Here is a 16342-nt window from a genome sequence, read left to right on the forward strand (position 1 = left end):
TCTCCACAAGTAGCGAGTCCTGGCTTTCTCACACGTTTGCATTTTGCATCACTATGTTGTTAGCTCTGTTACTGAAATATATTCCCACAGTATCACATTTTATAGCTGCTGGGGAAAACATATGAAGCTTTGAAAATCCTGACTTCAGAGCACAGGAAATCTCAACCATAAATTTTCATTATTCTTCCTCAAGTTGCTTGTTTTCTGTTTCTAATAACCTGACCAGGCAGTACAGAGAAACCAGGAAGAGATGTGATGTATAATTAATTTGAAGAGCTGCAGCTATTCCTGCAAATCCAAACCTCCAGTAAGAGAGGACGAAGGCTAGGAACTAATTATATTATCCCCTGAATTCTGGTACCCATTCCTTTCATTTGCCTCTTGATTTCTTAGCTATCCACACAGGAGCACACAAATATCTTACAGCTTTGCTTCCCATAGAACTCTGGTGGAACAGAGGCACTGCCTCTCCATATTGGAAGGAGACAGATGTGAAACCTGATGTGACAGACACAAGCCAAACCTATATTTGTCCATTCCTCCCTCTACCCTGCTTAATGAATCAGTTCTGTACTGATACCAAGTTCTCGAATAAAAGTAGTAACGGATCCTTACCTGTCAAGCCTTACATTAAAGGAATAACTTATTTGAGAACCTAAAACCATCGTGAGCATTCCTACAGAGATATCAATAGCCCAGCGCGCAACTACTTTGTTCAGCCAACCTCAGAGCATCACAAAGCCCAAGCAAGCTTCACCAGTCAGGAAACTTCTCAAACTCAGACAGATCATCCCACACTCCAGAGACAGGGGGAAAAAACCCAAACACTGAGCCCATTTGCTGTGTCTATGTAGAGTGAGCCCCATCCAAGCAATGATGGGTTTTTAGATATCCACATAGAATAATGGGCCTAGTCTGTACCTCAGCAGTTACCTCCAGGTGCTGAGGAGGAAGCTCAGAACAGTGCAGAGATGTTTCTCTGTGCCACTAACACGCTTGAACAAACAGAGGAACTCTCTGCAATTGGATATATCAAGTAGCAAACAGCCTGCAGACTTGACTACTGAGACTCTCATGACAAGGTTCTCAGAAAAAGCTCACTTTCAGCATAACTACACATCAGACATGCGTGAATGGGAGAGGAAAACGAAGGCACAAACTCTGGGGATAATGCAAAGCAAAGTACTAGGAAAATGAGAAACAGAACTCACCTCACCTAATGCTCAGTGTAAGATAGAACATAGCTAATACCTGGTAACACTAGTTTTTAAGACAATAAAGATGTTAAGCTCAAAAACGCGGGTAAAACCCCTCCAATCGGTATTTAAATAATTACCATAATCCCCCAAATCAGATTATAAATTTTTAAACCATACTTAGATCATTTTCCTACAGAAGAGAGGATGAGGCCCTTCTTTACCGCCTTCATCCAAGATACTCCTTCATCTTCACTCACACAGATACAATTTAATCTCTCTTCCTCCAGCCTCCTTGCAGGAGCTCATAAGAACACCCCTCCCTTATGCTCTGCTGCCTCGTATCTTGTCCCACTACATCATTCTTTTCTGATTTCTTGCTCTCTGTGGGATTTCTTCAATAAGTCTTTTGAAGGACACTCCTCTTCTACTTTTTCTGTTGATACTTCACAGCCATTTGACAGAGCTTTTTCCTCTCTCACCTCTTTACTGATAACACCATAATAAAGAAAGTCTAAGTCAAGTCTGCCTCCTGAACTACTTCTCCATGCAAACTTTAAACGGCCTGATTCTTTTTTCTCTGAAGCCATCTACAACCTCACCTCCACCCTGGCTATCAATGTTAATCGCATCGTTGTCTGTGTCACTCAAACCTGTAATCCATGGATCATCCTCAACTGCTTCTTCACACTCAGTATGCAGACCTTGCCACTTCTCCCTCCACTATTTTTTGATAAGATTTTGTCATCCCAAAAGTGAGAAAATAGAACATTCCCCATCCTTTTCACCACAGATGACTCTGCAGGGACCTCCTTGCAGCCATATCGCACATCCCCCGTGAATCTGCACACTCTCCTCCCACTTTCCAGTCTTTGTTCAGGCTACCACGACTGCCTTGTTCTTCTCAACTCATCTAATTCATTTCATTCCTGTACTTTCTGATCCACCATCACTTTTAACAAGTTACTTGACCCATACCTATGCAAGTCTTCCTTCCACGGTAACTCCGGGCTTGGGCAGAGAGGTACCCGGTCCATTTAAATCCCACCAAGCCCTTGGCTTTTGCAACGCATGCAAGACTAAAAATCCTGCGCCTGTCCCACACCCCCAGGCACCGCATCCTTGTGGGAAGAAAGCCCAGGAAAACAGGGGAGAGAAGACAGCTGCAGGGGAAGAGCCTGAATGGCGGTGGGTCGAGGAGGGAGCCCCAGCAGTGCCCACTCGCAGCCCATACCGGTACCGGCCAGAGAGCTCCGGGGCTGCAGCTTCTCCCCGGGGCAGCCCCACGGCAGCACCAGCTCCAGGGCGAAGCGCTGAGCGGGCAGAAGTTCGGGAGAAGCAGCGCCGCGTCTCTCCCGCCGGGCTCGCCCCGCCCCGGGCCCCCGCTACTTCCCCACTGCGGGACGCGGGCCCGGCGGGCGGCGGTAGCGGAGCCCACCGGCCCCCCCAGCTGCTCCCACCACGGCACAGGCCTCACCCAGGAGCCCCCACCGCTTCCCCTCGCCCCTGCACTCACCGGGCGCCGCGGAGCGCGGGGGAGGCAGGGAGCGGCGCCCCGGGCTCCTCCTGCCGGGCCACCACTGCCCGTGCGCCGGAAGCACCGGCCTCCGCCTGACGTCACTTCCGTCGGGCGGGACCGGAGCCGCCGCCGGGCTGGGCCGGGCCGGACCGAACCACTGTGCTGGGCCGGGGGGAGCGGCCGAACCAGTGTCCGACTAGGCGGGGGAGAACAGTTGGGGTGGGAAGAGCAGAACCGCTGCACTGGGCCGGGGGGAGGAGAGGCCGGGGGCGGGGAACAGCCGGACCACCGGGCCGGGTGGGGAGCGGGCGAGGGGGGGAACACACGGATCAGTGGGGGGAGAGACCCGGGGCGGAACAGCCGGTAGCTGCGCCGGGTAGGAGGCGGGAGCGGCCGGGGGCGGAACAGCCAGACTGCTGCGCGGGGCCGGGGGGAGGAGCGGCCGCTGCCGGAACAGCCGGGTGGGCTGGGCTCGGCCCGGCCCCTCGGAGGCCTCGCCCGATGGCGGCGCCCGGCGCGGAAGGGCCCTTAGCGCCAGGGGCCGCTGTCCCGTCCCGCCCCGCGCCCGCCGCGTCCCGGCGTGCCGTGCGGCCCCGCTGTGGGGTAAAGGTCGCGGGGCGGAGGGGGTGGCACTGTTTCGGCGGGGACGCAGAGCCTCGTACCGGCGCTTCCCTCTGCCGCCATGGCGGAGCAGCCGCAACCCATCAGCCCCATCAAGAACTTCTTCGCCGGCGGTTTCGGGGGCGTCTGCCTCGTCTTTGTGGGGCACCCGCTGGACACCATCAAGGTGAGGGGGCGGTGGGGAGGTGGCGGCACCAATGCGCCCTGTGGGGCGCGTAGACTACGCTTCCCGGTGGCTTTGGGGGGAGAAAGACTACATTTCCCGGCGTGCACCGCGCGCGGTCCGGGCTGTGGCGCGCGCCCCCTGGCGGCGGGGCGGTCTTTCCGCGGACGCTGGGGAGTCAATTGACGAAGTGCATCAGTGCCGCGGCGAAGAACGGGAGCCTGGGCCTCTGCCGCCAGCCTCGGGGCGGGCACAGCATCCCGGGGCCACAGGGAGGGCAGGAGGCACCCTGCGGGAGGGCACAGTCGCACAGTGTGGGAGGGAGCTGGGCGTTAGTGTGAGGGACGCACCAGTGCTCAGGCAGGATCGTCATCCAGACGCTGTCCTAGTAATTAGTTATCCTAGAATCATTAAGTTGGAAAAGACCTCTTAGATCATGGAGTCCAACCATTCCTATCTGTCACTAAACCATGTCCCTACCCATCTTTTAAATACCTCCAGGGATGGTGACCCAACCCGATCCCTGGGCAGCCTCTGCCAGTGCCCAATGACCCTGTCTGAAAAATTTTTCCTGATGTTGAGTCTGAACCTCCCGTAATGCATCTTGAGGCCATTCCCTCTTGTCCTGTCCTCTGTCACTTGGGAGAAGAGCCCAGCACCCTCCTCTCTGAAACCTCCTTTCAGGTAGTTGTAGAGAGCAATAAGGTCTCCCCTCAGTCTCCCCTTCTCCAGGCTAAACAACCCCAGCTCTCTCAGCCGCTCCTCGTAAGACTTGTTCTCCAGCCCATTAATTAGTTAAATGCATTCATAGAATCATAGAATGGTAAAGATTGACCTCAAAGCCCATTCAGTTCCACCCCCTGCTATGGGCAGGGACATAACCCACTGGACCTGGTTGCTCTAAACCCCATCCAACCTGATCTTGAACACCTCCAGGATGGGACAGCCACCAATTCTCTGGGCAGCCTGTTCCAGGGCCTACCCACCCTCAATGGAAAAAGCTTCTTTTTAAGATCTAACCTGAATTTCCCATCTTTCAGCTTAAATCCGTCTGCTCTTGTCCTGTCCCTTCACACCCTGTTAAATACATTAAAATTCAATCTCTTCTCTCCCTCAAGTGGCTGTTAATTTCCCTACCAAAGACCAGTCACGTAACTTACTCTGTAACAGTCAAATAGAGGTGTGCACTAAATCAAAGCTGATACAGTAATAGTTAATAAAATACTGTTTTCCTCTTCTGTCTTACTAGGTCAGACTGCAAACCCAGCCCAAGCCGCAGCCTGGTCAGCCTCCACTCTATTCTGGGACCTTTGACTGCTTCAGAAAGACTCTTGTCGGAGAGGTACTGTGTTAGCCAGTCATCTGCAATGCCTGCCAAAAATATCAGTTGTTCCTGTACGTCGCAGGAATGGAATCATGTGGGAATGTTGTCCCTTGGAGACTACAATCTTTGGTTATTGATTGAATTGATTCTAACTAAAATTCTTTATCGGATTACAAAACTTGAGGAATACTTAGCATCCATGTGTTCCAGGTGCACCTCTCTTTGTTTCGTGAAGAAATACTTTTGTTTCAAAATATCCTGCTATTAATATCTGAAGTTATAGACTGGAGTGAATGCTGGCAGTTGTTTGCTGGCTTTGTTGTAGCCAGTGGTATTTGGAGTTGTCTCTGGAAATCCTAAAATAGGCAATGATTTTTGTTGATAGAAGCAGTACTTCTACTTTCTTCTGTAATGTATTGTGCCATCTATGAGAAGGCAGACAAGCATTAGCTTGAATTAATAGATTTGGGGTTTTTTTTTGAGAACAGGGGGTCAGTTATAGTGGTTTTGTTCCCTTTCCTTCAGAAGGTGGACACTGGTTTTCACTCCTGTGACTGAACTATAGTTTGTTTTCTTTTTAGAAAGGCACGCAGCCTTTGTTTAAAGACTAAGTGACATAGAATCCATTTTTCTGCTTTGTAAGTTTCCCCAGCAGCTATTTACCATTTGGAAACAAAGGCTGTAAACACAAGCGGTTTGTTTACTAGTTTGAAGTCTAACTTCTACCCACTGGATCTTGTTAAGTCACTCTCTGTTAAATGAAAGATCTGTCTCATATCTGAAATCTAATTTCATGATGGTATTAACAGCTTGTTGTGTAACCAAAGTAAATCTTGCTTTCCTGGTCTCACCCACAAAGTGCTGAAAGGCTTTGCTAGCTTTGAATCACTTGTGGTTTTTTAACACCCCTGCTGAAGCACGGACGTCAGAGCCAAACCATAATAATAGCCTTGTGCTGTGAAGTTCAAAAGCAATGCTGCCTCTCTACTCCTACTCAATACTCATCAGTTTCTACAAGAAAAGCTATTAAACCTCTTTGCCAAGGCCTTTTGTTTCCTGCTGCTCACGGGAAGATTGAGCAGGAGTGTCTGATCTTTGTCAGCCAGATACCATTTCATTAGAGTCAGTTGTGCCTGTAAGCGTACAGACGCATACTAGAATAGACTGATTTATTGGGAGGGGAGGGAGTGGGCAGAGAGTCCAGAAAATATTTAATTTGTACTTCTGGGCTTTATCTAGAAAGATAACTCTCCTTTTTATTAGAAAACGTTCAGTTCAAAAGCAAGATAAATGAAATAAATATTACTGCTGGGGTCTGCATTAGAATTTTTCCATGTGTGTTGTCTGATGAAGGGAAAGATCAGGAACGTAAAGTTTTGAGCTAGGGGAGGAAAGAAGAAATAATTTGCTCCTGAACGCATTTCAATTTGAGTTCATGTGAGGAGTGAAGTAGTTTGAGTTAGTCCCCCTTGCTCTTACTTTACCTAAAGAGTATGTATTTGGTTCAGTTTTCTTGGGCTTAGTGTCAAGATTTCACACTGCTGCCTTTGATGACATATTAGTAAAGCACATGTGCATTTTTGTGTGTATCTGAGAGAGAAGGCTTTTTAAATAATCTATTGGAACTATTATTCAGGTGGCTTTTACCTTAACTTCTTCATACTTGAGATGCAAGTACTGGATGAACAGTATTGGAAAAGAAGGGTGTAAGTGGTACCAGTGTTTTCTAGGAAGGATAGCTTCCCTCTGCGACAGGCCCTGAGCCACAGCTAGACACATACAATCGCAAATGAGCAATAGACCCCATTACTCCTCTGATTAATTTAACTGTCTGACTGATACTGCCTGTATTGTAGCCTTTTGCTTCTTAATAAGTTGAAATGTGTGCAAAGTCTATGCAAAACAAAGTAATTCTTGTGATTGCATTTCTTGCAGGGAGTCCGAGGCTTATATAGAGGAATGGCAGCTCCTATTATTGGAGTGACACCCATGTTTGCTGTGTGCTTCTTTGGATTTGGCTTGGGAAAAAGACTCCAACAGAGAAAGCCTGATGATGTTTTGACGTGAGTTTCCGAGTTAATCAGACACTTGGGAAAGGCACCCTCTGTTGTCGCACATTTTGTTGTGGTGTAAACTTGTCTCTTCTCCTAGGTTATAAATATACTTCTAAAAAATAAAACACTCGTGTTTTAACAATTCTGGAAGCGTGGGAGTGATAGCACAGGCTAAAAACAGACAGCGTGTGGGCAGGTGCTATGCAATTCCCTTTCTACGCAAGAAAGAGCCATTAAAGAACAATTCCATTTGAGATGAATACAGTGCGAGTTATATAATGATTGCCTGCCAACAGCCTCGCTGTTAACAGAAGAGAAATAAATTCTTGGTCAAGCAGTCTTGACAACATTCTCATTCCTGGTTATGTTTTCCCTGTTGGTGTGACTCTTGCTGTGTCCTTATATTAGGATATGATAATAACAATAGAGATGTCTTATTGCTTTCCAAAAGGTGGTGTTAATGAGCACCCCTCCTCTCAGGCACATCTGACCTCCTGGAAAAGAGGTGGGAAGCTAGGAAAGCTTTATGTGTCTTTCTCCAAGCTGACTTATGCATGAAGAAAGCCCCCTCCCCAATAAAGTACTGCCTTAACTTCTTTGCTGGGTTGTGACTTACACCTGTACAGGAACAGAACTGTAGCTTAGCAGCATTTTATTCTGTTATTTGTGCCATGCATAGGAGCTCTGTCAGAAAGGAAGAGTCCTTTGTGTTGAGCCAGGCATGGTGGGTGGGGAGGTGAGGTTTCTGTTGGAGCCTGAGTAGGGGCTGCCAGGTGGGGTGAGTGCACCTGACTGTACGGCACCAGTCCTTGCTGTGACACAGAGTGAGCTCCCTCTGCTCCGGTTGCTTAGAGGGAGGCAGTGCCAAGATGCCAGACCACTGCTGACTATGCTCTGGTTAACCACAGAAGCGTCCTTCTGCAGACAATGCTGAAGGTTAAGATCAGGGGAACAATAAGGAATGGAGAATGCAAGGAATAAATAAGCTGTGGGCTTATTTCCACTAGCCTTTTCATCTCATTGACTTGTGTTTTATACACGTTATTCCTAAGGGAAGTTCTAAGGAGCAAACTGGAGAAGGGCAGCATAGTTTTTTATGTGGAGCTTCTCTAAAGCAGAGCTGTGGGAGAGAAGAAAAATTGTTCCCAACTGTGCTGTATTGTAGGTGCAGACCTTACATGGTAAGATACAGTGCACTTGGGATGTGAGGCCTGAAAAGAAAGGTCAGACTCTTAGCATAATATTTATGAGTCTGAAGGCAGGCACGATGGCAGTGGTTCCCTAGGCTGATTTTAATGGGAAGTTTTGGAAGGAAGGAGATAGGAAGAAATCTGAGGGGCTTGTTTATCTTTTCCAGAGCTGAATAATCCCAAGGTGAGTTAGAAAACTCAAAGACTCATTTGAGCAGAAGCTGCATGTGGACTGGTGAGGGAGGTCTGAATGGTCTGGATGATTAATGGAAACTTAAAGGTAAAGAAAGGCGTTAGAACTGGAAAAGCTGACTAGAATGCCATCTCTTGGGCAAGTGGAGAGAAGTGGGAGATATGAAAATTATTTAAATTAAGATATTAGCTTGTCTTACTAGAGAATGTAGCAGGATGTTGGATGTAAAAATAAGTTGGTGATGACGAAACTCATCTGTTAAAGGGATTTCTGACATGGAGACTTTGCCAAATAACAGTACATGCAGAATATGTGGGCTGATGGCACATTGGTAGGGCAGACTTGACGATGGCAAAGGCTAAAGGAGTTAAGGACTGTAAGGTTACAGAAGGAATGCTCCTGGCTGCACAAGCAGGAATATACGTGGAAGCTGAGGTCATGGAGAAGGGTATGGGAGACTGGAAGAGAAGGGTATGGGAGACTGGAAGAGAAAAAGACTGTTGAGCATAAAAATCAGTGGGGAGTGCTGAAGCAAAAAATGCAAGTGCAAGTACAAGGCAAATACAATGGATGTGAAGAGCTGAGTTATGGTTACTGTGGGAACCAGGGCTTTGAATCCTAGAGATCTTAAACATTTAGCTCTAATTATGCATTGATGAGGCACTTCTGTGCTGATCAAAAGCAGTGGATGCATTTCTAGTTCCACCGCCAGTGTTGTGTGGAACAGCATACTCTGGCAATCCCGGGGTGTTTCTGCCCATCGTTTCCTATGTCCTGTGTTGTGTTAAGGTCTCTTCTGTTTCTTCATCGCAGATATCCTCAGCTCTTTGCTGCTGGCATGTTGTCGGGAGTGTTCACAACAGCAATCATGGCTCCAGGCGAGAGAATCAAGTGCCTTTTACAGGTAAGGAATTGGGTGGCACTGATGGGAATTTAATTTTAGGGGGTTTGTCTCTCCATACCCAAAATTTCTTCGGTTAGTGTATTTGCTCTGTTCTGTTTTTTGACAGGACTGAGACAACTGTCACTTAATGCAACTATCACAAAGAAGCATTATACAAACTCACTGTGACAGTATAAGTGCATACGGCATTCATTGCTCTGTTTTTTTAAGACCACAAGCCTTATACTGTGTGGCATGATATGAGGCATCAGTGGATGCCTCAGTCTACCTTACAGTACAGAAAAGTCCAGTTTTCCAGAGGGAAACTTTTTCTAAAAACCACAAAACTATGAGATCACAAGACTCTTGTGAAATTTTCTGCTACCTTGGGAGATTCCCAGTGTGTAACTGAGGAATGCATTTCAAATACATGAAATAGTTTTCCAGTGTTTGGGTGAGTGCTAACTCCACACCTCCTCCAGGTTTTTAAAGTACTGTTGGAAACTGTAAACCTGAACAGGTGAAAATACCATCTTTAGAAGAAGCTTTCCTTATTCTAGACTCTGTTGAACTCTGTTAGTATGGTGACGGTTGGTCACATGTTAGTTCCGATAGATGTGATATTATCATGGAAGCTTTTATACACATACAAATTGTTTAAATTTCAGTGAACTATTTGAAGGCTACTTTTTGTCTGTGCGAGTATAAAATTACATAATTGACGTCAGTTGTTTTAAACTTATGCTGTGGAAAAATAAAGGAGAATCCAGCCACTGCATGGAGCAGTAAACATAGTGTCAACTTGAATGGGAGAGCGCTGTTTGAGGAGGTGATGCAGATGCTTCTTATGCAGAAGTGCCTATGGAACGAGTATGTGCTCTTTCCTCTCTGGAAACATGCACGTGGCTTTCTGACTAATGGCTGAATTATTGTTCACTAGCCAGAAACCTTCACTAGTCAGATGCTGTCACTTTAATCCTTCAGATCCAGGCAGCTACAGGTGAAACTAAATACAGTGGCTCTTTGGACTGTGCAAAACAGCTGTATCGCGAGGCTGGGATTCGTGGCGTGTACAAGGGGACAGTGCTCACCCTCATGAGAGGTAACTGATGGAGATGTTCTGATGCTTCTTCTGCATGGGATAGTTTAGGATAAGGAGACTGACATAGTATCATAGATCTCACTGTCTGTTTAGCCAACTGGAGATGCTGTGTCACCCTTTTTTTTTGCAGTCTGCAGTTACTCCCATGCCTCAAAGGGACTGAGAAATAAAAATGAGATTCTCAGTGAGGGAGGAAGAGATTAGATGACAAGGATCAGAGGGATATTGGAAGTAATTAAGATCTGAGAAGCCAAGAGGAATGAGAGACTTCAGGAGAGGAGCAAAGAGAACAAAGTGAAAAGAAAAATACAAAATGGGCTTTTTTTCCTTGTCTTTTTTTTTCCCTTCCTTCCTTGGAAAAGGAAAGAAAGTGCGTGTGACACTTGCTGTGTAACGCTGACCACGTTAAAAGATGCAATTGCATCTTTTAAGCTTTCTACCCACTTGAGTGTGGGTTATTTTGGACTGGGATGCCATAAACCCTTCTCACAACAACAACAAATTGTGCCAGACACTGAATGCTTTATGTGTTTCATTAATTTCTGCTTTGAAAAGCATTAGGTTGTTCCCTGTACTGAGGGGATGTTTTCCAACCACAAGCTGAAATTTCTGTGTTTTTATATCTCAGTTTAGGGATTTCTTTTGTCCTCTGCTTCTCATATTAGTATAGGAGCTAGCAATGTAACTCTAGCAGTGTCCCCAGCCAGAGGCTTGTTCTTCAGTTGAGGCATGAGCTAAGAATGGGCTGTGAGAATACCAAAAAAAAAAAAAACCAAACACAACAAAACAAAACCCAAAACGGGATCATTAGAACAAATAGTGTGCAGAACTCTTGAAGTTCCTGAGCTGCTCTGATCTGCTATGCAGTAGTTAAGAAAGCTTGGAGCTGTCTCTTCGTTAGCTTAGCGGACAGCAAGCAAGTTACAGTCTGATCGGAAAGGCTGGTAATAGAAGTGCTTGAGAACAGATATTTTCCCAGATCTTGCTTTTAACACTTGCTCTCCCTGGGAAAGTTCATGCTTCTCTGTCTAGAGCAACAGAAGATGTTGTTTGTAGAGGAGGTTCAGAAAAGGAATCTGGATGTACTTAGTGGTGTTGCTAAGCTGGCCTGGGGCTGCTGTGCCTCTTATTCCCCACTACTCACAGTCTTTGTTGTTTACCCACTAGATGTCCCAGCCAGTGGAATGTACTTCATGACGTACGAATGGCTGAAGAATGTTCTGACCCCTGAGGGAAAGAGGTTAGTGAAATCTCACAGTCATCATTTTCTGGACTTCCCGGACACTCCCGATTCATCTCCCCAGTTACGAAGAGATTAAAGCGGCAACATCAAAACAAACTTTAAAAAAAAAATCACTCTTCTTGAGTCGTGCTGTGTTGTTCTGGCGTTAACTGACAATGCAAATAATATTCGAATTCCTCTCAGATCCTTGCCTTGGGTCTTAGCCAAGTAAGGGATACTTAAAGGTCTCTTCACTTTTACCCTTGTGTGTGCACCAAGAGCTGGGCGGGAGGTTGTTTTTGGGGCTTTCTGTTTGTTTGGTTTTTTTTTTCTCTTCCTTGGAGCATTTGTGTGTTTGCTGCTGAATGAAAAGATCTGAACCTTTAGGGTGGAGTTAGTACATTTTGCCAGCAGGGCTCCGATTCTTGCTCAGATACTGCACTCTGCATCTGCAGCCTTGTGCAGCCTTCTTAGCTGTCACTCAGGCTGCCTCTTTGGTTGTCACCTTAGTCAAAACAGATGAGTTTTTACTTTTTACTTCTATTTTTCTTTCTTTTCCTCCCACCCCAACCCTGCTGCAGTGTGAGTGACCTCAGCGTGCCTAGGATCCTCTTTGCTGGAGGCCTGGCTGGGATCTTCAACTGGGCAGTTGCCATTCCACCAGATGTGCTGAAATCCCGTTTCCAGACTGGTGAGTTGCATTCCAGCTTGTTACGGCCACACTCAGTGCAGTGCTCCTGGGAATGGGCTGGGCACCGAGGGGGGATGCCACCTGAGCATGGCAGCAGGGAGAAAGCATGTCTTGAGCACTGCTTGAGACAAGTATGTGAAAAAACAAAGTGTGTTCCTAGCTTTTTAATTGGTTTCCTCACAAATTTTTGGCAAATCAGGCCGTGCTTCTCTGTTTCAGCCTCCCTGCTAACATAATGATCTCAATTTCAGATGCATGTTTTGAAGCCTAAGCATAGAAGTCATAATAACAGAACAGCTCTTCATCGCTGTTTTAATACAAATGTGATTCTTTGAGAGGTTCTGTTATTTCACTTCAGACACAGTTGTATAAATTGTAGTCTGTGCTGTCTGAAATATATAGTAACTGAGCACGTCTTGCCGAGAACATTGCTTTTAGACTGGCGGCTTTGCTCTTCAGTGTCTCTGGCCTGGTTATAGTGAGGATGTCTCCAGGCCTTGCACTTCAGTGAAGTCTGACAGGCTTTTCATTGGTTTCTCTGGGAGTCCCAGTCAATGGATGTTTTTGTTAAGGTTCCTTGCAGTCACTGTCTGCGGACTTGGCTCCTCACTGGACAGTGACCTTTTTTTCTTGAGTCACGGATTATGGTAGTCTAGTGCAGGAAACTTATTTTCTTTTCATCTGAAGAATGGCTGCTGTAGTAGTTTGAGGGCTGAGTGTGAAATGTATTATATCTTTGCACCCTTATTCCACTGAGCCAATCCCCAATGCTACTGTGCAGATGATGTGCGTTAATGGTGGTTCTTTTCAACCGGGTTGGTTTGTGGAGTTCTTGTTCAAAGGGCTGGCAGAGGCAGTACTTTCCAGAGAAGGTCAAAAGGAAGAAGTTGTTCTTTGAGTAAAGTAACTTTTTAAAAACACCTCAGCAAATCTGTGTGACATCAGCATTAAAACAGCCTGTGCTTTTCACTAGAAGTTTATTGCTATTCTTGGCTGGGCATGTGATAGGATCATTTTCTGACTTTATCAATTTTCAGACTTCATCGATCTTTATATCTGACCTTCCTATTTCCTAATTGCAGCTCTTGGAAAAGCTGTGAGCAGCAGCACAAGTAACAGCTCAGACATCCAACCCTGACAAAATTTTTCTCCTTTCTTCCCTGCCCCCCAGTGACTTGACTAGGTAAATGCTTCGTGGGGCTGATGAGGACTTACCTTCTGTTTACCGAGTCCACAGTATGGTGCCTTTTTTGTTTACTGCCTTTTGACTGAGAGAGATAATTTTCCCAAGCATATGTTTTCACGTCACTTCAGCAATGCTTGCATTCTGGTATCACCTAGGTGGTATAGGACTATGAACCTGTTGAAAATCCCGAGCTGTTACATACACCACATTCTCCAGCATTTGTGACTGTCATGTGTCTTAGCTAATGTGTTTTGTATCCCTTTCAGCTCCTCCAGGAAAATACCCAAATGGCTTTAGAGATGTGCTGAGAGAACTTATCAGAGAGGAAGGAGTTGCATCTCTCTATAAGGGCTTCACAGCTGTCATGATCAGGGCATTTCCCGCTAACGCGGTAAGTAAATTGTGGTTCCAGATGAGTTTGGGGGACCTGGCCACTCACAGTGAACTTCTGCAGTCTTTAGAGGAGGCAACTGCCTGCTTACTGTTGTACCATTTCAGTGAGATTCTTGTCACTGCAGGTACTTTTGGCTGTTGGTATCCAGGTTCTAAAAACGTACTTCAATCTAGGGAAGCACCAAGTAAACCTTCCTTCAAAGCTTTATGTGAAAGCCCATTGTTGACTCTTTCTGACAGTGTTTCTTGCCACCAGCAGAAGACAGAAATGGGTAGCTAAGTTTGGACTGTCTTCCCCTTCAATAAATAGTGACTCTAACAGAAATTCTGCCTTTGTGTGGAGGGGTATAGTAGAATTCCTGCTATTGGTCCAAGACCTTTTTTTGTTCTCTTCCTCCTTCCACTTCAGCTACATCAGTTGTTTACATTGCTGCATTTCAAAAACCTTGTTTGGAATAGATTGCTCAAATCCTTATTTGTTCTCCCTGTTCTCTCTTTTCCAGGCGTGTTTTCTTGGGTTTGAAGTTGCTATGAAGTTCCTTAACTGGATTGCACCAGGTCTGTGAAGACTAGGAAGTCTTTGGAAATCAGAGAGGAGAAGGAATGGAGTGCAAGTCTGCCTCAAAGGAATAAATGAATGATCACTTGAGTTTTCAGGACTGATTGCTTGCCTAGTACCTTTTTGCCTTCCTCACGTTCTTTAGGTGGTGCTATGTGCCGTTCAGGAATGTAAGCCGTAACTCTGAAACAGAGTTGATGAGGAGTTAGAGGTGATGCACCTGCCTTCTGAGCCAATGTAGCACAGCTGTAATGCTGCTAACAGACAACTGTCACACACACTACCTTAAGTACTTCCTCATGGAAGTAGAGGACACTTCTTAAAGTGTAATTCTTTATTTACTAAAGAAACATGTAGCTAATAATGCTGAAAAACTTCCTTGAAAGAATTGCTTGGCAGTGTGTACTTAACTCTCGGGGCGTGAGTTAGTAGCTGCACATGCTGGTTCTGCAAGCAGTGTCAGATAGCATTTGCATTTCTTGCAGTTTTTCAGTTGTGGCTGTTTCTATGTTGACAGTGGTTTTAATCTTAAATACATGTAATGCAGCAAATGCAGAACTAAGCAGGGGAGGCCAGAGCTCCGTTTCAGTGGGTTGCGAGGTGTTACAGATACCACATCAGATCTTGCACACTGGTCTTGTCTGTGGTACTAGAAGAAAAGATGAATTCTGCTCACTGTACTGAGCTTTACTGAGGCAGCCAGTGGGGAAATGTGTTTGTTTAACCTGAACTTTTCTTTGGAATCCCGTAATGTCCCCCTGGAAACATCCCAACTGTGATTTCAAAAGTATAGCTTGGTTTCTGGCAATTCACAATATTTGATTCCTCAAATGCTGTGTCTTGGGATTCAATCCGTCACCTGAGAAGATTTAACCAGGCTTCCAACAACTCAATTTCTTTGACACGAAAGGGATATGTGAAGGGGACACTGGCTCTGCAGTCCTGTCTAACTTTATTCTTGCTACTGTTCCTTGGTTTTCTCTTAGTATTATTAACAATCACATTTTCACTTGAGAAATGCTTACTGCTAGGAAACAAAATGAAGCTTTTAATTTCTTTTGTGTTTGATGCCATGCTATTGGAACTCAATAAACCTAGCTGCCGCTTGGCTAGAATGTGTGCTTCAGTTCATTTACCTTTTGCATGGACGTGCATGGTTAGTTTTGCAAAAGCTTTTTCCGATTCTTCATTCTGAGTTGTTATTGGGGAAAAAAGTTGTGCTGTGCTGACTTTCCTTGTTAACCCCTTGCCTGTTAGCTTTTGGATTTCTGACGAGCTGTGGAAAAGAATGTTCTGCATTCAACACGTTTGTCATACAGGTCCTGTTAGGTGCTGTGTTGCAGCCACAGCTTTTTAGCTGTAAAACCAGAAGGTAAATAATATCTTGCTTGTGGAAAGTATTTTATGTTTTCTGGGGAGAGGCCTGGGCACAGATAGAGGAGAGATGAAGGTAAGCATCTGTCCTGATGCCCCACAGGAAAGGAGGCTGAGAATTTGGCCTGGGTCTGGTGTGGTCTGTTGGCTTTTTCCATCAGGAAACAATCTTCACCTTGGCTTTCCGCAGGCAGGGTCAGCCTTAAATTCCTTCCACCCAATGGTACTGCAGAAGCCTTGAATCCTGCTTTCCCAATTCTTTGGAAGTACCAGAAGGGAACTTGCCTTCTACAGAGTCCACAGAGTCTTGTGTTTTACAGGGAGGAGGGGGTGAAGCCAATGAGGTAGCATCTGGTGTGGGAAAAAATCAGTTGCTTGGAGCTGCCCCTGTGTTCACCACTAACTTTCCCTGTTCCTCACTGCTTGATAACCTGCTGCTGCTCTTCCTTCTCAAAGTCACTGCAGTGATGGATGAATGACATGCTAAAGCGTGAACACTAAGTTAATACTGGTTCAGGCAAGCAATTAATGAACCTCTTAAATGTTTTTAAACAGAGCTCAAGGTTTACTGAGGCTAAATCCTGTCTAGTTTTAAGGGGACCAGGTCTGCTTTTATGGCTCTGTGCTTCCTGACCCCCAAATGCTGTTCTACCACTTTGGTCCCCTTGCTGC

At 45.9% G+C, this 16342-nt stretch overlaps 2 protein-coding genes across 3 annotated transcripts in view; one reads left to right on the forward strand and one right to left on the reverse strand.

Annotated features, from left to right (window-relative positions):
* ARIH2 (ariadne RBR E3 ubiquitin protein ligase 2) overlaps positions 1–2841 on the reverse strand; it is a 34049-nt gene extending 31208 nt beyond the window's left edge. Inside the window, exon 1 of one of the 2 annotated variants that reach the window (XM_054076635.1) lies at positions 2713–2732. The gene's annotated coding sequence lies outside the window, so the exon portion shown is untranslated. Of the gene's footprint in view, positions 1–2712 lie in introns of both variants that reach the window. The other variant, XM_054076634.1, reaches the window with a different exon arrangement.
* Positions 2842–3132: 291 nt separating this feature from the next.
* On the forward strand, positions 3133–14387 carry SLC25A20 (solute carrier family 25 member 20). The gene is made up of 9 exons (XM_054076899.1): positions 3133–3502; positions 4749–4841; positions 6759–6886; positions 9074–9164; positions 10128–10245; positions 11413–11485; positions 12049–12158; positions 13611–13735; positions 14241–14387. Exons 1-9 carry the CDS (start codon positions 3398–3400, stop codon positions 14301–14303), a joined length of 906 nt encoding a protein of 301 aa, XP_053932874.1. The 5' UTR covers positions 3133–3397; the 3' UTR covers positions 14304–14387.
* Positions 14388–16342: the final 1955 nt, after the last annotated feature.

This window comes from Cuculus canorus, chromosome 11 (assembly GCF_017976375.1).
Source record: "Cuculus canorus isolate bCucCan1 chromosome 11, bCucCan1.pri, whole genome shotgun sequence".
Taxonomy (NCBI): Eukaryota; Metazoa; Chordata; class Aves; order Cuculiformes; family Cuculidae; genus Cuculus; species Cuculus canorus.